The sequence below is a fragment of the Lycium barbarum genome, chromosome 12 (assembly GCF_019175385.1).
Source record: "Lycium barbarum isolate Lr01 chromosome 12, ASM1917538v2, whole genome shotgun sequence".
NCBI classification, from domain to species: Eukaryota; Viridiplantae; Streptophyta; class Magnoliopsida; order Solanales; family Solanaceae; genus Lycium; species Lycium barbarum.
The window spans coordinates 77,071,511-77,095,446 of NC_083348.1; the positions used below are offsets into that span (position 1 = coordinate 77,071,511).

The following is a 23,936-nucleotide window of genomic DNA, read 5'->3' on the forward strand; positions in this document are numbered from 1 at the left end:
TTTTTATAATTGTTGCATTTACTTCACATAGTAACATTATTATTAATATTTATAATAGTGAAGATTAATTCAAGTTAATAAGATGTTAGTTATGTGTTTTAAATACGTTACCTTAGATTTTGTTGTAAAAACTTTATTTAATAATATGAAGATTTTGAGTAATTTAGTTCAAAGTTCTAAATATCGCTCTTAAAAAGTAGATAGTTTTTCTCTTCTTTTATTGTACAAAATTTTGTACTTCTTTTTACAATCCTCAATATTGTCTAAGAAAAAATAAAATCATAAAATTCATCTATAACAATTTTGGGGCCTCAAAAGTTTGGGGGGCTAAAGTAAAGGTTTTACTAGCTTCACCCTTAAGCCGCCCCTGATAATAACCATCAAACTAACGGACAAGTATCAGTATTTAATATATTTTGAAAATCTAATTTTGGGTTTCGCTTTGTGAAACAAAACGATGAAAAAGAATGGTAGCAGCAAGTATCAGGAGAATTTGGTTTGCTTTTTGCTTATTGATTTGTCAATCTTATATTTTGTTTTTAAAATATAAAGTGTTAAAAGAAGTTCTGTATAATATTCTGTATGGTAGCAAAAGGGGAAAAAGTTACCCCCAAAGGAAAAGTAAATTAAAAGATAATCTTGCTTATTATAGCAAAAAAGGGAAAAAACATAGGCATTGGTGGGGTTTCGAACCCACATCTCTGGAAAGAGAGAGCTTATCTAGCCTCTGCATTACCATTGAACTGTCCACTTACTTCTGTATGTGGGTTCGCAAGTAAATAATATCTACCTTTACTATTTTTCTATAGTAAAAATATAGGATCTACACAAAAGCTACTGGGTTCGCCTGAACCCCTCTTTAACACTGTAGCTCCGCCTAGGAATGGCAAATGGGTGGATTTGGTTGAACAAAAACGGGTTGGGTTTCAAACCGCTCATATTTCATATGGGTAAATATGAGTGGGTTGGTTATGAGTTAGCCCATATTTTCAAGTGTATTATTATTTCAATTGTAATGTTTATAAAAAAAAAAAAACTTTTGTCAAGTTGAATTATTTTTTTTCATATATTCATAATTGATATTATGAAATAGAAAATTTCAAGGGTGGGGTGGAGGTAAGATTTTTTTTTTCATTTTTTATAATTTTTTTTTATAAAAGTAAAATATATGAAATTGAAATTTGTGTGTGTGAGGGGGGGGGGGGGGGTTCGTGGAGGGGGTGGGGTGGAAGGTAAGAATTTGTTTTTTCATTTTTTATGATTTTTTTTATAAAAGTAAAATATATGAAATTGAAATTTTTGTGTGTGTGTGGGGGGGGGGGTCGTGGAGGGGGTGGGGGTGGGTAAGAAATTTTTTTATAATTTTTTTATAAAACTAAAATATACTATGAAATTGAAATTTGTAAGGGGGGAGGCATGGAGGGGGTGGGGTGAGGTGGTGGGTAAGATTTGTTTTTTTCATTTTTTATAAAAGTAAAATATATGAAATTGAAATTTGAGGGGGAAGGGTGGGGGGTTGTGTAGGGGTGGGGTGGGAGTAGGGGTTGGAGTGGGAGGTAAGAAATTTTTTTCTCATTTTTTATAATTTTTTTATAAAAGTAAAATAAAGTATATGGTATAAAAAAAAAATTGTGAGAGTGGTAGGGTTGGGTAGTGTGGGAGGTAAGAAAGAAATTTCTCATTTTTAAAATAAGTTATTATTGGGTCTGGTGTGCTCTTATATGAATATCCATAATTTTCCTCATATTTATTTATATTTTTATAGATTAAAAAGATACTTGAAATCCATATTTATCTATCTAAAATATAAGTAACTCAACTCACTAAAATATAAATTAAATGAGTTAATTTTCTAAATATGGGCTCAAATTACCCCCATCTAATTTCTCCCCTGAGTTTGTACTTTGTTGTAGCTGCCCAAGTAGCAAATTTGCCTTTTAAAAAAAAAAAAAAAATCTTAATGTATGGACTTAGAATTGTCTTGGTCCCTCATATATACAACTTATGAAAATGATCTTTAAGTATGTTAAAAGCTTATCACTTTACTCTTGAGCCCCACAAACCTAACGACACCCAAAAAAAAATCTGTCAAACTAAACGGAAGCCTCCACACGTTCCATCTTCTTCCATTAATCAATGGTCAAAAGTTCTCTTTCCAACCAAAACCCATAAAACTAACTTGAAAGAACAGTGGGGAAAGTTCAAATTAAGGGTTAAGACTCGAAGAGAACTACATATTTATGTCAATACCTTCAATGGAGTATGGAAGGAAGCGTGAAATGTTTTCGATTGGATTAAGTAGATTGTGTAGAGGATGATGCGATGAACTTATAAGTTCGATGCAACCATGAAGTTCTACTCGAAATCTGGGAGAATATATTGGGTGTGTAAGTCCTGTGTTATGAGTAAGTTTTGATGTTTCGTCACTACTTTTGCGATTCACATGAACTATGTTGAGTATTTTTGCAATTCACATAAACTTTTTTAGTAATATTTGCGTCGACGATAGATTTTTGCTTCAAAATAAGTTGTTATTTTCTTGCATCAAAATAGGTTATTGCTTTTCTCTCCATTGAGATTTTTTACTTCATAAAAGTGGCTACGAAGTATTCTCGATATTTAGATGATAAGAATTCCTTAGACTTTTTGTGAGTTGCTACTAGACATGAGTTCTAATAGAATATTATTTTGGGCACAAGTTGAGAAAAAAAATTCACTTACTGATTACTGATTGCTTGAAATAATTCACTGTAAGACTTTGACATGTTTTTTAATGGTTTGTCATTTTTAGTGTTTGGATTTATTTTGATATTTTGCCTATTTATTTGAGATTCTAGAGATCACAACTGAAAAGAAAATACACATTTCATGTTTTGCATCTTATCATAACATAGACAAATTCGTTATGTTGACTTCACTACTTCAGTTTGATTATAATAAAACTGACAGCTCCATATAAGTTCTTTAATTACATTCTCATTCTACATGTTTCTATTCCTAGTAGAGATGCTGCTTCTATTATTTTCTTGAGATATGCTGGTTCACGAAAGTTGGATTATTATCTGTACCAATTATTGTCATTAACTATTTCTCTTGTATGTGATATTCTGGATTCTCTCTTTGAGATTGTGGATTTTGTATTACTTTTTAATTAGTTAGCATGTGGGCATAAAATAGTGTGCTGCCCTTATCTGTGTACTTTCAAAAGTAAGAAGGAATTTCCTTTACTTTATCACTACCTTAAGTAAGATTTTATGTGCTATATTGTAATTACTCTATCTGTGATACTGATGGAATGGATAATCCATATTTATGTGTGAAATATTCACATTCCGCTATGCATCACCTATCAACTAAGATGAACCTTATGTTAAGGGAAGCATGTTTAGGTATCTTAGATATATTTATGTTGATGAGGAACTAGTGAACATGTAATAAGATAAACAATATTAGCTAATATAGGATGACAAAGGAACTTGTAAAGTCTTAAGTTTAAAATTGTTAGGACAATATATATTAGCAAAAGAGTAACTTATATATTTCTGTCATGTCCTTCATGCTTCATCAATTTTAAGTTTGTGTCAACTATTTACTTTTGCTCTGGAAAGCAGAATCTGGTGTCTGAATTAGTAGGTTGCTCATTTTTGTGGCTGATAGATTAAAGGAGCTGATCAAATATAAAGGTTATTAGGTAAATGGAAACAATTCTCATCTTCCAATATATAGTTGGCTTTTCTATGGAGTTCTCTGGCCAAATGGTATGCATAATTCACTCATAACAACTTGGCATAAAATTTTGTAGGTTCCTCCAGCAGAATTAGAGGCTTTATTGCTCACTCCTGTGTATTTTTTTCTATATTGTAGGAAGTGAGATCTTGTAAAAAATTTCAACGGAAAGATGATGAGTTGATGTAAGAACCAAATTTGTCTAAAGTTGTTGAGTAGAATCTCCGCAAAGAAAAGGTGGAAGCCTATGAAGCTGCCGGGAATCAAGCAAGCCAAAGAATGATGGACAAGGAGAAAGAACCGACATACTACCTGGCTTAAGTTACAAAATTGAAAGCCGAATTAGAGAAACTAAAAGTCAAACGAGAAAATGAGGAACAAGTTGAACAACTTCAAGACTAGGCAGAATATGCTATGGTTTCCTCTTATTTGTACTTGCATTGTTGTAGTATTATTCTATAACATTCAAGGTGATCACTTGAAGGCCAATGTATTAAAATTTCTGCCAAGTCATTTGATGTCTTAATTAGTAGTATGATTGTAATGGTTTGGCATGTGATGTAAACCTTTTCTGGGATTGTATTAATAGTATCAATTCAAAATCTCGTTTGGTTGAACTTTTTATGATGAAATATGCTACTGTATTTGACTCTTTAAAGTTTACTAAGTAGCTTTCTATGATGAAATATGCTACTGCATAAACCATATGATACCAGCAAAGTTTAAAATAGCTGCCATAGCTGATCAGTAATATGACAATGCCAGAAGAAAAAATGATGCTTTAAAATGAAACACAAACTAGACAGAAAGATTATAACAGAACTAAAGATAAAGAAGATCGAATACACCTATTTTATTTGTTCAGTCAAGAACAGAATTGCAAGGTACATATGACTTCACCATTTAAAGAGGAAGAGAATGTGATTGACATAAATAACTTTTAACATATGACTTCACCATTTAAATCCAAAAGGCAGCATATACATAACTTTTAGTAGTCGTCTAAGATTATCTGGTTTAAACAACACCAGAAAAGTAACTGCGCATGGTTTAATAAATTTAACTAAGACTACTCTTCTACGACACTAGCTTCCGTTCTTCTGTCCTTCAAAAAGATAGGTCCTGGCAATGAATGAAGAAGTGATTGTATTGTTATGATGGTGCCAATTTCGACAACTTTGTTTGGGGTTATAAGTTTTTATCTGAAATGTGTTGTCCCTGTGCATTCTCGATGCCATTATTACCCAGTTGCAATCGTCATGTATGCACTTCGCTTTCATCCTATCTTTATCATTCTTTTTCCACTTAATATACCTCCCCTCTTTTACCTCATGAGTTGTTACAACATTTTTGAACCCCTCCTTACTTTCAAAGGTATATTCCAAAGTCAAAACTGGATTTTTTTCCATCGGTCTTTGCATTGTGCTTTGGAAAATCAAAGCTTTCATTGTCTGAATCACTATCCAAACTTTTGTTGTCTTCAGAGTTCACACAATCAGGATCCCCATCTTTATGTAACATCTACTTCTGAATTTCAGCATTAATAAGCTCTCTACCATCCTCAAAGCTATGTTTGTAGTATTCTTGTTTATCAACCATCACGTCATCATCGGGGAATTCATTTTCAGAATCCTCAAAATCATCACTGGAAGATACGTTTTCCCTTTCGAGCTCTTTGTCAATATCCAACAACATCTTCATTCTCTGGAATGCGACTAGTTCGGCAACCAAGCTCAACTGGATCGTCTATTCCAATATAAAAGTCCAAATGTTCAAAATATAACTCAACTACTCTGTTTCTGGGGATGAATTTTTCTATGGTATGAGCTTCAACCTCCGTGGAGACTAATCTCCATTTGTTACCAAGCTTACCGCATTTATGCCAAAAAGTTATCGAGTCATTCTGGTGACCAAGTAATTCGACCATCTTTTTTAAGTCAGTAAGATTGAGATTCTTCACCTCAACATAATCAAAGTAATCAATACTACCACCAACATACTATTTGGTTGGCTGATGTTTCATCAATCCTTTATGATAAATTTTGATACTGAAAAAAGAAGCCTCAGACACAGGATCTGCAGATAAAAGAATCCATATTTTAAGAGGTCAGAGCCACATTCTAGATGTTACAAAACATGTATATTTTAAACAAGACCAACTTCTAAATATTTTTGAATCCACAAACCAAATAAAACCAACAGTAAAAAAAATCGAAAAGGTATAATTTGATATTATCAAAAAGATAAAACAAATTTGATAAAAGGATTGGAAAAAACAGTAGTAACAACTCAGATTTTGAATACCAAATAGGTTGTTCTTTGGATTGCCTCGACTAAAAGAAAAATAAATTCTTATCGTAATATGGGCTTGATCCTATGTTGTTTCTTTTGATTAACATTGTTCAACAATGGAAAAACTTTTCTTGTGTCTACTGATTTTACAAGACCACAAAAGAGATGGGGAAGGGTTGGGAAGGCAGGAGTTTTCACCTTTTGGAACTGATTAAGAAGGCAAAAGGCTTTTGTTTAGAATTTTGATATCTCACGTGGGTTGCATGTGAGGAAGGTTCCGTTAGGTTTGACAGAATTTTTGGGGATCGTTAGGTTTGCAGGACCCAAGACTAAAGTGATAAGCTTTTAACATACTTAAAGGACCATTTTCATAAGTTGTGTATATCAGGGACCAAAGCAATCCTAATTCCATACATTAAGGACTATTTTCATCATTTTCTCAAACCTATACTAGACGGCCTATGCCCGTGCTGCGCACGAGCCCAACACTTTAGATTATAGTGCATCTATGTGTATGTAGTTATCTTTGAATAGTGATTTTATATATATATATTATGATCAAAACACGATTAATATAACATTGTAGTTTGAGCTCCTTATTTAAAACTTTATTATATTAGTGTTTGCTACGAATACGCACGTGACAATGAATCCATCATTATTGACTTAATGAGATACTTTGAAAATTACATGAATATTGTTTGATTTTTTTAATATGGGGGCACTTTTTTTTTTTTACATTATTAATTTGCCTATTTTTTTAATATTAGTTGTTGTTTAATATATATGGGGCCCATAATTTTTTTTTAATTGGAACGGATATATATATATATATATATTAGAATTATGGGGCCCATTTTTTTTTTTAATTAAATTGGGACGGACGGACGACGAGAAAGAAGAGCAACAACTCACTCTTCTTAAATAGTAGTAATTTTATTATCTTTGAAGGGCTTCCTTGACAGTTAAAAGTGCAGGAACCTATTTGCTTTTTGCACTTTCCGCCTCCTATGAATACTCTGTCTGGATTGTAGTGTTATTTTGAACTATAATTTGTGGAATTGAGGGGCAGTTTCAATAACTAAAATGGCAGATGAGGAGAGTTTAAAGGTTAATGAAGAGCAGAATGTCAAGCCGAGGCACAAGGGAAAACATGACAAGCCAAAGCCATGGGATGATCCGAGCATTGACCATTGGAAGATTGACAAGTTCGATCCTTCCTGGAATGAGAGTGGGTTGCTTGAAGTCAGTTCCTTTTCAACTCTCTTCCCTCAGTACAGAGGTTAGCTCCCTAAATATTATCTGTACAAAACAAATAACCTGTTTTTATGTTCTTTTTTGATAACCGTGGTGTGCCGACTGATTCCACGGGTTACGTGCCACCTCCCACTAGTAACAGGCAGCAGGTCCACCAAGGCTAGGACAGATGGGAGGAGAAACCCTAGTGTTTTTTTTTTTCTCTGCTGGGATTTGAACACCTCATGTTTCTCAACCCACTTTATTGGCCCTTGGGTGCAAAAGAAATAACCTGTTATTCTAGGCTTTTCCGAAGATGATGTATGCTTAACTTATAGAAAGCTTTGGTACACTTTATATGAGACAATAGTTTTATGACATACTTTTCTCTTTCGAATTTCTAACTTTTTTATGATAAGTATGCTTTTCTACCTTTTTTATTTTGTTTTTGGTTAAAATCTTTTGATGTTTCTTGTGAGTTTTTATAAATATTGGAACATTAGTGTACGGTATGTTAATAATTGAGCATTTTTATCAGAGAAATATTTGCAAGAGTGTTGGCCTATTGTAAAAGGTGCCTTGAAAGAGCATGCGATTGCCTGTGAACTTAACTTGGTAAGTCATTGTAACCCCTCTCTCTCTTTCTCACACGCATGCATTTCGTTGCTGTCTACAACTATCAGCATACTTCTTGAACTATGTATTATTTATTAGTTTGTGAGGTGGTAGCTCATAGCTGCGAACTTGAGAACCAAGGTTGCTTACCTCTGGCTCATGTATTTTGTCAAGAATTAAAATTGTTCTGTGCTAACTGTAGGATAATGCATTCCTGAATTAACTAGTGCTTAATGTCATAATCCTGAATTAAACAGTATTAATCTGGAGTTAAACCTTATTGATGGGGGCACCCAAACTCAGGCTTAACATTGATTCTTTTTTTAACTCCCTCGGTGACTAATATGGGGGGCCCTTGCCTAGGGCATTACAACTGCTCATACAATAATGAGTGTGCTGAGTTAGAATGATGAAATCTAAGTTATTGTTGAAGCTTCTTGGATTTCCTCATTGTAAGTGGCTATGGATAAACCTCAAGTTTTTAACAGGATTCTTGAGTTGCTCACATTTCTTTTGTTTAGCATAGATGTTCACAAAACCCATACTTATGGTGTAGGGGTCTTTTGGTTCAGAAACTAGGTTATCCTGGGATTATGACCAGGATTATAATGGGAGTGTAACCAGGCTAATAATCCCACCTTCTATATGGGATAAATAATACCATGATTGCGGTATAAAATTTATCCTAGTTTTAGCTAATACCCTCAACCAAACACAAGGTAGATTTAATCCCAAACTTTATACCCGGATACACCAAATGTCACCTAAGGGTCATATGTTAGATAGCGTGTCACAATTTTTTATTTGGGACAGTTAAGATTTGTAACCTGCTTTTTCTTGTACTCTTCTCAGTACCTTCCTGGTTCTTATTTTAATGATATCTACTTCACATTATCCAAAAAAAGATTCCTGAGTGCTACTGGATTAAGGTTGCTTATTTGTCATATTTCAACATCCTGTTTAGTTATCTACTTATGTCAATTGATATTAAGGTGGGGCTCTGGAAGAAAACGTTTCATACATAGAGAAAGCATGTATATCTGAGATATTTATTTCAATGTTAGGGGCTTTGGAGAAAAAGGTTTCCTATATAGAGAAAGTATGTACAAAAAAGAAATTTATTTCATTAACAGGGTATGTTGGTAATATTCTAAGTCTTTTGTGATACATCAGCAACTTCAAAAGCATCACACACTGTTACATTGACTGGTTATTAGAATATTGCTTTTCCAGAATTTGTTTTTCCCACTTTCTCTCTAATGAGCATTAATGTTAGGTTTGCACTTAGGTTTGCACTTTTGCAAGTAGTATTATCTGTTTGTTTTTTCTTCTGTTGCTGGTCAGGTTGAAGGATCCATGACAGTTTCTACTACTATGAAGACAAGGGATCCCTATATTATTGTAAAAGCTAGGGATTTGATAAAACTTTTGTCCAGAAGTGTCCCTGCTCCTCAGGTTTTTATTTTTTCCCATCCCTGTTGTTTCTCATCATCGTTGATTTATTTTTGTATTTTGCATGCTAAATGCTTGGTTAGAAATTTTTAGTAGTAATCAGTATATAACTTTGTTTTAGGATTGAGCCCTGCTTCTAGTTATGGAATAGTACTCACTTTGTTTCAAAAGCAGGAAAGTCTTGATTTTTTGTTTATCAGTGATCCAGGAGAGGTTTGACTTGTCATGTATCTGTTGAATTATAGCGTTATTTGCTAGATGTATGATTTTGACCAGCAGCTGTCTTATGCGTAATCAGAATGGTCGTGAAATGGTAAGGGTTATACAAAAAGTGGGAGGCTTTGGTACTTGAATTTCTTGAGACACTGTTGTGTAATAGTTGAGATTTAGGTTTCACTTTATTTGCTCATCTGAATCAGTCATCTTCTTTCTGCTTGGATTTGTTTTGCAGAAAGCAGATCTGCACTCAGCTACCTATTGCATATTGTTCAATGTCCTTCGATCCTACTTTGAGTATTTATTTTTGTTTCACTTTCCACCATCAGTGGTATAACAGAAGAGAAAAGATATACAGTTATTTTATCGACAAATTTGCTGTTTTTATCCCTTAACGTTTCCCCTCTGGAATTTGAATGTTAAGTTGGAGGATTGCTTCGCTATATTTATGTGTGTTTTTCAATCATTCAATAGTCTCTTCAACTTTTGTTTAATTCCAAACGAAATTTGCTTTTGCAGGCTGTCAAAATCCTGAATGATGAGATGCAATGTGACATCATCAAGATCGGTAGCATGGTTCGCAACAAGGTGTGTGATGCTCATCTAATCATCCCTACTCAAATTAAGTACATCCATTTCATTTTTTATCTTTTATCCGGTGGATGATTTTGATGAGAACATGCATTGCTGTGGCTGTCAAACACTTTGTTGGATGCTCGTTGAATTAAAATGCCCCTTCACTATATATTCACACTTTTTGATAAGTATGCTCATTCACAATATTACATATTTTTCTGACAAGTATGAGAGGGCTCGTAGGCCCCCTCACTCGTCCACACTTCTACTTGTTCACCCAGCCCGCACTCCCAAAAGTATGCCTTGAAGAGACAACTTCCATTCTCCTTAGCATGCGATTTGTTTCAAGGTTTGCCTCTGTACCATTTCTTCACAAAGGCATCTTGAATTGCACCATGTACAGTGAGTGTGATATGTTCCTTTTGCCTTGCGGATTATCACTATCGTATCAAAGGTACTGATGAAGATGGACTTAACTTATAAGATATATTTAAGTTATTAACTATATTTCTTACGCCTATTGTGTTTGGGAGATTTGTAACTCAAATATGAAAGAAGGTTTAGCTTCCTCTGATTAAATTCTGTTTTCTTCCCCTAGATTACGTTTCTTATTTCGACTTGGGCATCCATATTAATCTAAGAGTTGAAACTTTAGATTATTTCATATAAATCTTGGAACACGTGGGTGTCGTTAGTCACCCTTTTTAGCTTTTTGTTATTTATTATCAAAATAGAAAATAAGTTGTTAGCAAGATGTAAAGGTAAGGTACATATTTAGCTTTAGAGAAGTACAGTGCATGATTGGGCTAACTCCTGGGGTGAACCAAATGGTGCTTTTTGTAGAATACTACTTCGTCCATTCCATTTTAGATGACAGTGTTTTACTAGATATAGAGTTTAAGATGCTAATTGACTTGTATAATAGATTAGTGGTAGTGCAAAAAATATTCAAGTAGTGTCTGCAAAGGAAGTTTCATAGGAAAGACCTCACATAAAAGTTCAAAGCTCAAATGCTTGAACGTTGTACGAGTTATATAGAATAGTATTGTTAGTTGAATAGTGTCAAACATTAATGTCCCAGAAAAGGAAAGTATCTTATAAATTGGAATCAAGCTAAGAACAAATAATGGTAATAACGGGATGTGATACTTGTTGTTAGATTATGGATTTGTAGGTATTCATGGTCATGTGCATTTGGTTGGTCGGCGTTGTCTAAATTCATGTTATTAAAATGCTTGTTTTTTGCAGGACCGATTTGTTAAACGCAGACAATATCTTGTGGGTCCCAATTCGTCAACTTTGAAGGTTAGTGGAGCATTCTATTGCGTTGTTGTTATGTAGGACTGCGATAAAATCATTTTTGTCGAAATATCATTCTCTTGACCAAGACCATTTCGTCAAGGAGTATTCTTATTTCTTTGCTTAGACCAGGCATGAACTGGGGAGCATTTGTACTGTGTTTGCTACCTGTCATGATAACTTATTTATTCAATAGTGGATGGCCCAACTTCCAACAGGAAGATTTTCCCAGAATATTCGTCCTTGAATCAATAATAATGAATATGTGATTTTGAACTTCCAAACAATTAAATTGAACTTCTAGAGAGTGCATAGTTTATCTTATCGTGAGCAATGATTTTACTGCTCCTTTATATTAGTTGTTTATCATGGGTATTGCCTGGTAAACTTATGACCCTTGACCAGAACAACATGAGGCTTAGTTCTACCTCCTACCTGCGTCAGCGACTCATCCAGACCAAATTAGCTATAGAATGTAGAGATATAGATCGCTTGAATGTTGGTGAATGTCTGACACATCAGGCTGAGTTATTACCTTCTGCCACATAGCCTGATATATCTCACTTTGGATGTAGGCCCTGGAAATTTTGACCGGCTGCTATATCCTTGTCCAGGTATACTCGTATTATAAGTTGCTTTACATGTAAACTGCATATTTAGTGCCGTTTTTCTTTCTTCTTTTAGGTTAAAGTTTTTGCCTTACCATTGACTCTTTAAAGTACATGATATAAAATATTCTTGCCAAAATTGATAACAAACCTGAATCTTGCCTAAAATTGAGTAGGGAAACACAGTTGCTGCTATGGGTTCCTTTAAAGGTCTAAAGCAAGTAAGGAGGACTGTAGAGGACTGCATACAGAACAAGATGCATCCATTACATCATATCAAGGTGAATGAGCAAGTGCATGATAATTAAAATGAATTTCATGGGGTCTTCGGCTATTTATTATGTTCTGGCTAAAATTCTGATAGTTTACTTTTGCTGATGTATCTCTTCGACCATAGATCCTCATGCTGAAGAGAGAGCTTGCAAAAAATCCAGCTCTTGCTAGTGAGAACTGGGATAGATTTCTTCCACAGTTTAAGAAGTAAGGCATCCTTTCATATGGTGTTGTGTCGGATTATTTTTTTAATCTGCAGTACCAATTGAGAGCTTGAATATTATTTTGTTCGTCTTTGTCCATTCAGGAAGAACGTTAAACAAAAGAAAGTTAAGACCAAAGAAAAGAAACCATATACGCCTTTCCCACCTCCTCAGCCACCTAGTAAGGTGAGTTGTCATTTTGGTTCTAGAGGGAGCCCAATTTTTGTCCATATTTTTTGTTCTCTTTCTTTTCTAATATCTCTATTTGACATGTGGAGTTTTAGCATCAAAACCCTCTGCTCTACATTCAAGTACCGTGTAATTGTCATTAGGCAATTACTGGCGTGGTGCTGTAAATAGTTATTCTGTTGTATCCTGCTACTGCTTTGCTCGCTATTATCTCACTGGTGTCACTGGATTTGTGGTTTATTTATTTTTGTTTTTAAATGTTTAATTGTCTCATCTTCTCTTATGGTGACAGGGAACCATTAAGATATATCCTCTCTTAATTTAATTCAACATAAATAATCTTTTTGATTGTAGATTGATCAACAACTGGAAAGTGGTGAATACTTCTTAAGCGACAAGAAGAAGTTTGCAAAGCAGTGGGAAGAGAAGCAAGTAAAACAGGCTGAGAAGGTTGCTGAAAACAAGAAAAAACGAGAAGCAGCTTTTGTTCCACCTGAGGTTTGTGTTCACATAATCTCATCAGGGCATAGTGTTTTTGCACTGCATATATGCATTTTCTATTAAACATTGTTTGTGCGCACTTCTCCAGGAATCAAAAACACATAACCAAGATGTGTCCAACGTGGATAAGGATGATGTCACTGCCATGGCATTGACATTGAAGGTATTATTCCCATGATGCTTTTCATAGATACATAAAATCTGCAGAGCCTTCTGTATCTGGACTTTGATTCTTGGACTGCTAATGACATGATGCATTTGTATTGGTCTTGCTGCAGAAAAAGGCAAAGGAGTTCAGGAAGCAAAAATCAATTGACAAGATTGATGCTCAGGAATTTATTGCAGGTTCCAGCAAGCCATCTAAAAAGAAATCGAAGAGCTCTAGAAAAGCCATCTCGTAGGAAAAGATTGTTATTGGCTGTTGGTGATTATGATTGATGGAGAAATTCTGTAAAACTTGCAGATGTGTAAATGCCTGTCTTGTCACTGTCTTGTTTCTTCATTCATCTACCAGATTTACGTTAACATTCTGGAGGACCTCCCCTTCCATGTCATCGGCACGGCGGTTGGCTAGTCCTAGTATCTGGGGATTTTGGAAATTTCCCCCCTTTTAGTTTCGATGATAGCGAGGTCCATAGTGTTGCTTTGTGTCACAAGTAATTTGAACAGACTGATCAATTGGAGTATTTATAATGTGTTTAATCTTTGTTTCATGTAATTCATCATCATCTCATTTGTGTATGGGTAGGGAAAGGTAAGAGCTTCTATAGTTGCAACAGATGAAACGAATTTCTGTTCTTTGCAAGAGATATGCTGTTGGGTTATTCGAGGAGAAGGAAAATCCTATCAAGTTTTGGTTTTACTCGAATCATCCCTATGGCACTAATCGTTCAAATAGCATTTGATCTTTGCTAAAACATAGGCTTAATGCCAAATGAGGCTTAGAAAAACTGCCAGCATCCGCATGTGTTCCATCCCGAGTCAGTCAATTAGCCTTAGTAAAGCATAGATAATTTAAATAGATTAGTTGTTTATGAATAAAAAAACGTAGAAATAGAAGCATAGTTGAAGTCTCAACACGATTTAATGGCCTAAAACCCCAACATGTATGCCTAGTCCATGTAACACCAAAGAGTCTTTACTAAAACAATCTTTTATTATCAGATCACCTGGAAAAAAAAAACTACAGTATTGTCTCGCGATTGTGTTTGTTCCGCACCTCCATAACCTCCTCTATGATCTCGATGATCAATGTTATTGTTCAAGACAACTTTTTTATAACTATCTATGCAATAGTATAAATAGAGGCACAGAAAATGATAACTAGGAAGCAATAGGAAAATCTTCTCTTATCTCTCTTTAATTCTTGCTTTCATCTGTGATATTATTACTTTTTAATTTATTTTACAAGTATATAATTAACTGCTCATAAATAAGTATGACTGGTAACCTGAAAAGCAAATAACTTGCTATAATATGTCAAAGTATACTTATAGCTTAAAAATTCTATACACAACCGTTAGTGTATATGAGTTAAATCCAAAAAAAAAAAAAAACAATTGTATCTGATCGGTATATTACAATGTGAGTTGTTCACTTATCCATAATTTCTAGTAGAAAATTAAAACTAAGGATCAAAATTAGAAAGCTCCATAATAGATTTAAGTTCATCCCAGTTCCCATGCTCTAACCAGTTGTTAAACTCCAGAGGACTATTCAGTAAGCTCGAATTGGATGCTGCATCAGCAGTTGATTGAATATTTTCATCACTTTGTTGCCCTACAAACTGCTGGTTGTTTGTTTTTATATCAGCATGATCAATCAAGGGCAGTACTGTCTTGTCTTTATAAGTATTCTGCTTAATCACTGGAGTACTGCTAAAACTGATGTAAATCTGGGAATTATTTGAAGAATCAACATTATTATTGCGTATTTTGGAGCCTGCATCCATATTAACAACTGCATTTCGCTGCTTTGTTGCTACTTCTTTCCAATCTGGTATTGATTTCCTATATGAAGCATTTCGTTTCAGGATTCGACAAAGAGTCCATGTTTCCTGTATTATAATAAACGAAAAATATTTGTGTTAGAACTCTGATTCCACTTTAATCCACGAGAATTAATTATTAAAGATATAATTAAGTAAATAAAATTGTTTTCTCTCTTATAGTTTGAACTTTTAATTACCTGAAATGGTCATACATTTCGACATAGTACCAGAACAGAGAACATGAGTTCGATAGGAGATATATAATTAGTAAATAAATTGTGTCATTTCTAATAGCTTAAACTTTCAAATGAGATGTTTACACAATTTAATACGATACCAGAGAGATGTCCTATTTGAAGTCTCACCCGCTCATTATCAAAAAATTTGGAAAAAAACTATCGATCTGAGATGGTCATACAATTTAACTGGAATTAACATGGGCAAATGACGTAAAAGAAATGCCAGTTATTATAAGTTAAATGTATATGCCAGCTCTTAACATCTGATATAATGGCAAATTTATTAGACTAAAGAAACGTACATCTATTAATACAACAACAACAACATACCAGTGTAATTTCACAATTGGGGTATGGGGACGGTAGAGCGTACGCATATCTTAACCTTACTTTGGAAGGTATAGAGGTTGTTTCCGGTAGACCCTCGGCTCAAAGAAAAGCAAACAAAGACAGTCCGGAGTATATCGATTTATAAAATCTATAAAATCCCATGTTGGCATACTTAAACTTGAAGATTTGGGTTTCGTTTATAAGCAAGGCCAAATAGTACATGCCTCAAATGCTTATTTTGGCTTAAAATTTTATTTGCTAAATTATAAGCTACGCCCATAATATCACAAAATTTTGTAACTTGCACTTGAAAATAATCCGTCCGCTTGTTTATTGATGACCTAAACTCAGTGAAGGGGTAGGTAGAACAGTATTTCCTCTATTCCATTTTATATGTACTAGAAGAAGGAAGGCATTTGTCAATAACTGTTTTTGATGTAATCGTCAAAAATATTTTTGGTAACAAGAAACAATTGTTGCATGTGATTGAGGAAAATTCCGATGCAAAAAAGTACTAGTGCAACAACATTTATGCTTCAATTATATGACACTATTTCCTTAATAGTAATTCATTTTAAGAAAATGAAATCTTTCTATGTTTGATAATAATTAATAAAGTTTAAACTTTCTTAACTTATATCCAATGACATTCTTTTATAGCCATAGGAATTTAACCACAAGCTTAACATCACAAGTTCAAAAATCGGTCTTTCTTTCTTTCTTAAAATTCCATGTCAAATAAAATCATGCCTCATAAAATAAAGCATAGAGGGAGCTAGTCTGAATTAAATGTTTCTTACAGCTTCTTGAGCAATGCTGTTAGCATCAAGGTGTTTGGTTGATTTATCATTTTCTGTAGGAAGTCGAAACTCGTGCATCTGCCAGTCAGTTTTTGTGCCTTTTCCAGCACTGCCACGGTAGTACACCAATGATTTCTTTAGGCCAATGCATTTGCGGACTTGATCTCCGTTCGTAATATTAGAGCTGTAAATAGGTCTATCAATACCAGTAGCCTTCCAAAATCCAGAACCTGCCGTTACTCTGTTAGGTCTTACGCTGTTTTTGTATTTTCTTCCTCTTTTGCAATAGAAGTACCATTCCTTGTCTCCATTGTTGTTACTAGCTTCTGAAATCAAAGATGCACATCAATCAAAAAAAAAAAAATTGCAAGTAATTATGACGCAGAAGAGTTTTATCTAAGCATTTATTTTGTATACGCAGATAGTGTCATGAACTTTTTTACACTATCAGTGCAACTAGTGATGACATGTTATTATTGTATATTAATTTAACCTGATGGTGTAAGAAAATTTGCCGCTATTAGTGCACAGAACTTATACTCGATCTCTGTCATATTGCTACGTTCATTGAGCATATCTACTAGCACTTCTCTAGTACAATTTGGATTCACTCGAAATAGAAACTCTCTCCTATATATGCCTTTGACAACCAAATTAACGAATCCAAATTTATAGTCATATCAAGCTTTAGCGAAGAATGAAGATCTTTACATGCAAATGTATATTTTTCAACAAATCTTCTTCTGTTGTGATCATATAGAAGTATTAGTTTTAAATTTAACAATTATGAGTATTTTGTTGAAAAGTTGTAATAATTCACTCCCTTTATCTTTTTAAATTTGTGTATACTATCTAACGTGTTGCTACAAACATTTTGAACTCGGTTTAACGTAGATGTATATGTATATAGATACAAAACGTTTCTGGAGCACTGTGTGGATTTTCTTGGAACTGTCAATGATAATTCAGTTGATCAAACGCTAGAAAATGACATATTTTCATGCCAATCAGACCCTTAACATCTATGTTTGTTTAGCTTTCCATTCATTAACCTGAAAACCTTATTAGGGAAACTTAATAGGGGAGAGAACTGGAGAAAACTAAAAATGGAACTATAAGTTCTAACCAAAAAAAAAAAAAAAGTACTAATAGTATTAAGTAGACACATACTTGGAAGATCCCAAGGGTCATATTTGTAGATGTCGATCTGTTTGATAAGTTCTAAGCCAATGGGTCTTTTCTCAACTTTCCTCCGAAGATAAAACCCTACAAGTTCTTCATCCGTCGGGTGAAATCGAAAACCTGGAAGTGCAACATCTTCATCTTCATCATGATCTTCTGCTTCTAATTTGTTGCAATTATTTGTAACTGTGCTGCTAACTTTTTCCATTTCCATCATTTATCTTCTTCTATTTTTTTTTTCTTTTTTCTGAAAGATAATTATATAAAGTGGTGAGTAGGGTTCTATATATACTTATACATATCAACACATGTGTTCTTTAATTTGGTCAAAGTCATGAGGATTGACTTTGTTGTTTCACGGGCAAAACATATTTGAATGGACGCAGTCTGATTAGTGATTACCCCTTGACTTAAAATACAGGAAAACCCAAACAAACAACATTATTGAAAGGACAAGTAGTATTATTATAAAGCTTATTGAAGAGCGTAAAGACTTTTTGCTGATCAGCAGAAATATGATCATACATGTGTGTTATCTCCCACGAAATGGCACAAATGGGCACAAAATGGCACAAATGGTAAGCTACACTAACTCATTAAACCATCAAATTTAATGGCACAATAGGGTACAAACATGAGCTTAGTTCATAGCTACTAGTTTTTAATCATAAACAACACACCAAACTTCGTCTGAAGTTACAAATACATATTCACTTCATAATCGACGCCGCAACGAATCCAACAAATAACGGCCATGAATTAATCATCATAACCACTCGCATCTTCAAAACTTTATTCATTCAAGCTTGATTTATATTTTATACCCTTCAACGCAACTATTTCTTCCTTCAATTATCTCTTTCGGTCTTAACTTTGTTCGTTCCCTCTCTTTTCTAAAATAAAAGGGACTAGGGTTGTATTATTTTATATGATGTGTAAACGAGTCACGGGCCATGGGTTAAAATAATTGGGTTTGGGAGTCTACGTGGCAAATTTTTTTGTGTTATGGAGTCCAAGTCACACTTCTATCCATAAAAGGAGAAATATACCATGTATCCTAACGGGAGGGTAAATTTGATCCCAAACTTTGACGGAGGGCAAATTTAAACTATAAACCATACTTGGAGGGTAAATTTGATCCTTTGCCCAAAAAAAAAAAACAATCTATATCGTCAGGTCGTTTAAAAAAACTTAATGAGTAACCATTTAGAGAAAATGAGATTAAGAGCATGATTGACCAAGTTTTAAAAATCTATTTATTTTAAAAAGTGTTTCCGGAAAAATACTTTGGAGTTGTAGTAGTTGATGTTTGGCTATATCATTTGAAAAACGCTTTTGTTAGAATTGAAGAGCAACTTATGTTTGATTTTTCTAAATAGCGCTTTTAAACATCAAATTACGAAAATGCATGTACGTATTTACTTTCCGGTTACTATTTAATTAATATGAACTAAAAAGAAAAATCATATCTTAGTTGTTTCTTTATTTGTGACTTTAATTAACTTAGTTACTAATTATACAAATATTTCTAATATATTTGTAATATTTTTGCGTTTAACTTTCACCCGACAGATTTAATTATACAAATATTTCTAATTTAGTTCTGCATCCTATATATATTGGATTGATGACCAAATATAACAGTATCTCAATATTGTGAATCAATCCATATATAAGACTTTTATTTGGATAGATTCCAAAATTAAAAGAGGATGATATTTTGACCAGATTGAAAACTACTCGCGACATTCTGGCCATGCATTTCCCTAGGTGTAGAAGAAGATGACAATCCACGAATATAGGAAGGGAACTATATATGGAAAATGTCAAACAAGTACTGACTTTGGAAAGATTTATTTGTTTGACTTGGTATTCAAGCTATTGCATATTTGCATAAGAAGGCAGAAAATTAATAATGTCATAACATTTTGACATCGTTAAATCAAGAACTCTTTATAAAAATAACATAAAACTAAAAATAATTTTTTTGTATAGGACTACAACATCGATTGATGCGATTTGGTTGAATAAGCAGAATAAGCAGACGACACAATGTTTACAGTGTTGCGCCCTTTTAGAGTACATGCAAACATACTTCCATTTTCTTACGTTACTGCCACATAAAAGTACAAAATCAAAACCATTTATCAATAAAAAAACAAGCATATTATTAACAAAGAATAATGAATATGAAAGTTAATTGACTTCCTGAAAATACGATGCAGTAAAAGCTCGATGAAATTAAAAATAAATAGAAGAGTTGATAAAATTGCACTTTAATCCTGCACCTAGCTAGACTTTGAGTAGGAGTTGTCAAATTAAACCCATAAAAGATTGATCCCTTCAATTACCCGTCCAGACTTGGAAACAATTTGGATTTAGCAAAGGTATATTGGAGGGTTACTTGGATAGCTTATCTAAAAGTTTGGGCTAATCGACACTTAAGAAAGCTTATCAAAATATAGAAAATAGATTCCTTTTAATTTTGATTTGTTTGAAGTAGTCATGAAAAATAAAGAAAAAAAACTCAGTTTGATCTGGCAGTTACACAAATTATAAAAAAATGAACAAAAAAAAAAGCTTTTGAATTGGACTGATTAGATAATGATTCATTATTTAGTCCAAATTGATCAACCATCTTGATCGAAATATACATAATCAACTTATTTATTGATTCATTTCATTTTAACTGGTTCAAACGTAATCAAACCTATCTATTTTGATATCCATTTCTTCATTCTTGTCATTTGTCAAACTTAAACCCCACTAGTACTCCATTTGAGGCTTGACTTCCGAACAACTTACAAGAGGGTGGCCACCTGCCCACGACATTAACGGCGGAATCAAGAATTTATTTTAATTTTGTTTAAAAATATCTCACGTAGAATTTAATTGAATTCCCCATCGTATTAGAATTTTCTTTTATTTTGAAGATTCAACAATTTATATATAATAAAAAACACTTCTATTCTATTCATTCAGTATAATTTTTTCATAAAAAAATAAATAATTAAACATACCTGAAACAAGGTCCACCGCGGGTTCTGACTACTTACCGAAGGACATGTGGAAGTCGATGATATAAAAAGAAAGATTATGTGTTGACATTAACGTCTTCACTGGAAGGGAATTCCCTGACTAGAAAGACTAAATTGTCTTGTCATTTGTCACAATTTGTAGGGTGGTTGAAACATTTATACAAAGTAGAATTATTAAAGTTATAAGCCTAAAATATAGGGGCAAAAGTTGGAAAGAAAAACTCAAAACGAAGGAGTTTGTCAATTCAAGGTACAACTTAAAAGCTTTCGGTCATCAAGGATTGGGTCCTTTGTCCCTTTGGCTGGTTAATTGACACACAAGTGTCAACTATTTTGGTCTGTCACTCTTCTGTAACATTATCTTCATTCTATTGTTTATCAATTTTTTGACTTCATTGCCAACATAATATCTTCACTTATGTAATAAAGAAATTTATAAGATCATGATTGCTTCTAGACTTGGAAGAAAATGAGCACAAGCAGCACTATTGATATTCTCTTAAATAATTGACTTTCTTTTGCTTACAATTTAATATTAACACCAGGTAAAGTATCATCATGGACGCTAACGTATCTTTCATCCTTAATTAGCGAGCTTAAGCTCTGACAATGAAATCATCTTTGGCAAGGAGCGTTTTACGTTTCAAAGTGGGACTTGACAGTATTAATCCGAATTAGTTAAACCCTAAGCGATTACCGAATACCAAGTCTCATTTGCACAAATGCTCTTATTCGGGGGTGGTCTTTAATTTTTGCCCCTCAAATTGCTGGTCTTTCATTTTTGTCCATCGGCACTTTAAGTGGCCGAAAATACCCTTGAGATTCTGGGTTCAAACCCCAGCAGAGTATAAAAAAAATAAAAAAAATAAAAAATCGCAAGGTAAAATTTCGTATTAAATTAGGCTTATTTGGGCAAAAGTTAGACCTTAAGACCTAACTTCTATAGAATGCCAAAAGAGTTAAAAAAACAAGTCATAAGACAAGTTTTACCTTAAGACATAGTTTCTGTATAGAATTTGTCCGACATAACTTTTGCCTTAGGCATTATGCCTTATAAGGCCTAACTTCCGCGAAACTTTGTCTTGCGATTTTTTTTTTTTTTTTTTTTACTGAGTGGGGGTTCGAACCCAGAATCTCGAGATATTTTCGACCACATTTTTATGTGAAGGACAAAAATTAAAGACCAACGCATTCGAAGGACAACTCGGGGTAAAAAAAAATGAAATGAGAATCTATCCAACTGATTAGATCCTAGAATTTGTTCAAGATAACGCTAAGCCCAAACTCATATTTTGCTGAAGCATAGAAGCCCAAACTTACATTAGTGCTTTTCTTCTAGTTTTTATCCCATCAAAGCCATTGCTCTTTAATTTTTGTCACTCAAATTGGTGGTCTTTAATTTTTGTCTAAAAATCCCTTGGACCAGGGTTCGACTCCTGCTTATTCAAAAATTAAAAAAGAATTCGCAAAATAGAGTTTGGATTCGCAAGGCAGAGTTTTGCCTCAAACTCTACCTGATCAGATAGAGTTTTGAAACATTGCCTCATCAGGCAGAGTTTGAGGGCAAATTTGGCCTTAAGGTAGAATATTGCCTCCTTAAGGTAGAGGTTTGCAATAAGGCGATTTTTTTTTATTCAGTTGAATTTTTGCACATAACTTTTGCCCGAATAAACCTAATGTTGCTACGAAACTTTGACTTGTGAAATTCTATTTTGTTTTTTTAATTGAGCCGGGGTTTGAACCCAGGAATTCGGAGTATTAAGCGAAGAAAAAAAATTAAAGACCACCAATTTGAAGGCCAAATATTAAACACTATTGCCTTTGAAGGACTATCGTGCAAATGACACTTTTTTTGTGTGGAATGTCCTTCAAAGGCACTAGTCTTTAATTTTTGCCCCAAAAATTTGAAATCTTTTATTTTTGTAGTTCGCTTAAAAACTCATAGGTTCCGGATTCGAACTCCTGCTCAGTCAAATATTAAAAAAAAATTGGCAAGATAGAGGTTTGTAGTAAAATTAGGCTTATTCGGACAAAATTAGGCCTATTCAGGCAGAAGTCTATTTAAGGCAAAAGTTGCAAACATCTGCATGAATAGGCTTAACTTTGCTTGAAAAGTTAAGCATTAAGGAAGAAGTTTCCCTTAATAGGCTAATTTGGTTGAATAGGCCTAATTTTGCTACAAACCTCTGCCTTGAGATTATTTTTTTTATTGAGCTAAAGTTCAAATCTAGAATCTCGGGATATTAGGCGAATAACAAAAATTAAAGACCAACAGTTTGAGGGACAAAAATTAAAGACCAACCTTTGAAGGCCAGTCGTGCAAGTGACCCACTCTGCCTAAGTAAGGCCCAAATCAGAGCACCATATTTTTTTTTGGGCAATAAATCAGAGCATTATGTTCACCTTTATTTTATGGAATTTTTACTCATTGTAGCTTCTTTTAAGACTTAATTATTAATATTAACTACTCTTTTATTTAATTATATTTTGTAGCTAATTAACTTTTCTAAATTACAAATGGTAGTTATATCAAAATACATACCCAAACACATATATCTTTCTTTTTTCCCAATCACTACCCATTTCAGATTTTTCATTTCTCAAAACCCTAAAAAAATCTCTCTCCCCCCTTCTCTCAACCACCACCACCATGGCCGCGCCGCCCCTCTTCTCTTCTCCTTCTCCCTCTGTGCTCACCCCTCTCTCTCTCACCGCCGCCCCTCTCTCTCTTTTCACTTTATCCGGTGAGGCGATAGCACAGATTTGGCCGTGTGTGCTGTTGGTGGTGGCAACGATGTCACTGATTTTGAGATAGCGGCGGAGAAGATGACGTGGAGGTGGAGAGATTAGGGTTTTGTTGGTGATGGAAAGGTTAGGGTTTTTTGGTGGAGGTGGTGTCTCAGATTAGGATTTTGGTGGTGGTAGAGAGATTAGGGTTTTTGGTGGTGATAGTGTCTCAGATCTGGCCGTGTGTATTTGTTAAAAGCCAAATACAAATACATTCAAAAATCTACATCTCACAAATACACTGTTTTTTAATGTATTTGTCTTTGTATTTTTTGAGTGTATTTCTTAGTGTATTTTGTTAATTTTTGTCTTTGTATCTGAATGTATTTGTTGAAATCCATTCAAATACACGAATATTTGAATATATTTGGCTTCATATGTAGT

The 23,936-nt window shown here is 33.8% G+C and overlaps 2 protein-coding genes and 1 long non-coding RNA gene across 3 annotated transcripts; 2 read left to right on the forward strand and 1 right to left on the reverse strand.

Annotated features, from left to right (window-relative positions):
* Positions 1-1,667: 1,667 nt before the first annotated feature.
* On the forward strand, positions 1,668-4,358 carry LOC132623789 (uncharacterized). Its single transcript, XR_009576426.1, has 2 exons — positions 1,668-2,405; positions 3,865-4,358. It is a non-coding gene; the product is annotated as an uncharacterized LOC132623789 (long non-coding RNA).
* Positions 4,359-6,915: 2,557 nt separating this feature from the next.
* Positions 6,916-13,904, forward strand: LOC132622490 (KRR1 small subunit processome component-like). Its single transcript, XM_060337105.1, has 12 exons — positions 6,916-7,300; positions 7,793-7,869; positions 9,214-9,324; positions 10,057-10,125; positions 11,362-11,418; positions 11,988-12,026; positions 12,197-12,301; positions 12,418-12,500; positions 12,601-12,682; positions 13,040-13,183; positions 13,275-13,349; positions 13,465-13,904. The coding sequence occupies exons 1-12, from the start codon at positions 7,105-7,107 to the stop codon at positions 13,585-13,587; spliced, it is 1,161 nt and encodes a 386-aa protein (XP_060193088.1). The 5' UTR covers positions 6,916-7,104; the 3' UTR covers positions 13,588-13,904.
* Positions 13,905-14,559: 655 nt separating this feature from the next.
* LOC132623161 (transcription factor JUNGBRUNNEN 1-like) lies at positions 14,560-18,120 on the reverse strand. The gene is made up of 3 exons (XM_060337876.1): positions 17,716-18,120; positions 16,546-16,871; positions 14,560-15,242 (listed from the first exon to the last, which is right to left on the reverse strand). The coding sequence occupies exons 1-3, from the start codon at positions 17,942-17,944 to the stop codon at positions 14,814-14,816; spliced, it is 984 nt and encodes a 327-aa protein (XP_060193859.1). The 5' UTR covers positions 17,945-18,120; the 3' UTR covers positions 14,560-14,813.
* Between the last annotated feature and the right edge of the window lie 5,816 nt (positions 18,121-23,936).

Coding starts and splice junctions, on each gene's coding strand:
- LOC132623161 (XM_060337876.1), bottom strand. CDS start 17,944: ATGATGGAAATGGAAAAAGTTAGCAGCACAGTTACAAATAATTGCAAC. Junction 16,872..17,715: donor TGACCCTTGGGATCTTCCAA/GTATGTGTCTAC, acceptor CTTTGATTTCAG/AAGCTAGTAACAACAATGGA. Junction 15,243..16,545: donor ACAGCATTGCTCAAGAAGCT/GTAAGAAACATT, acceptor ATTATAATACAG/GAAACATGGACTCTTTGTCG.
- LOC132622490 (XM_060337105.1), top strand. CDS start 7,105: ATGGCAGATGAGGAGAGTTTAAAGGTTAATGAAGAGCAGAATGTCAAG. Junction 7,870..9,213: donor TTGCCTGTGAACTTAACTTG/GTAAGTCATTGT, acceptor GTTGCTGGTCAG/GTTGAAGGATCCATGACAGT. Junction 13,350..13,464: donor CCATGGCATTGACATTGAAG/GTATTATTCCCA, acceptor GTCTTGCTGCAG/AAAAAGGCAAAGGAGTTCAG.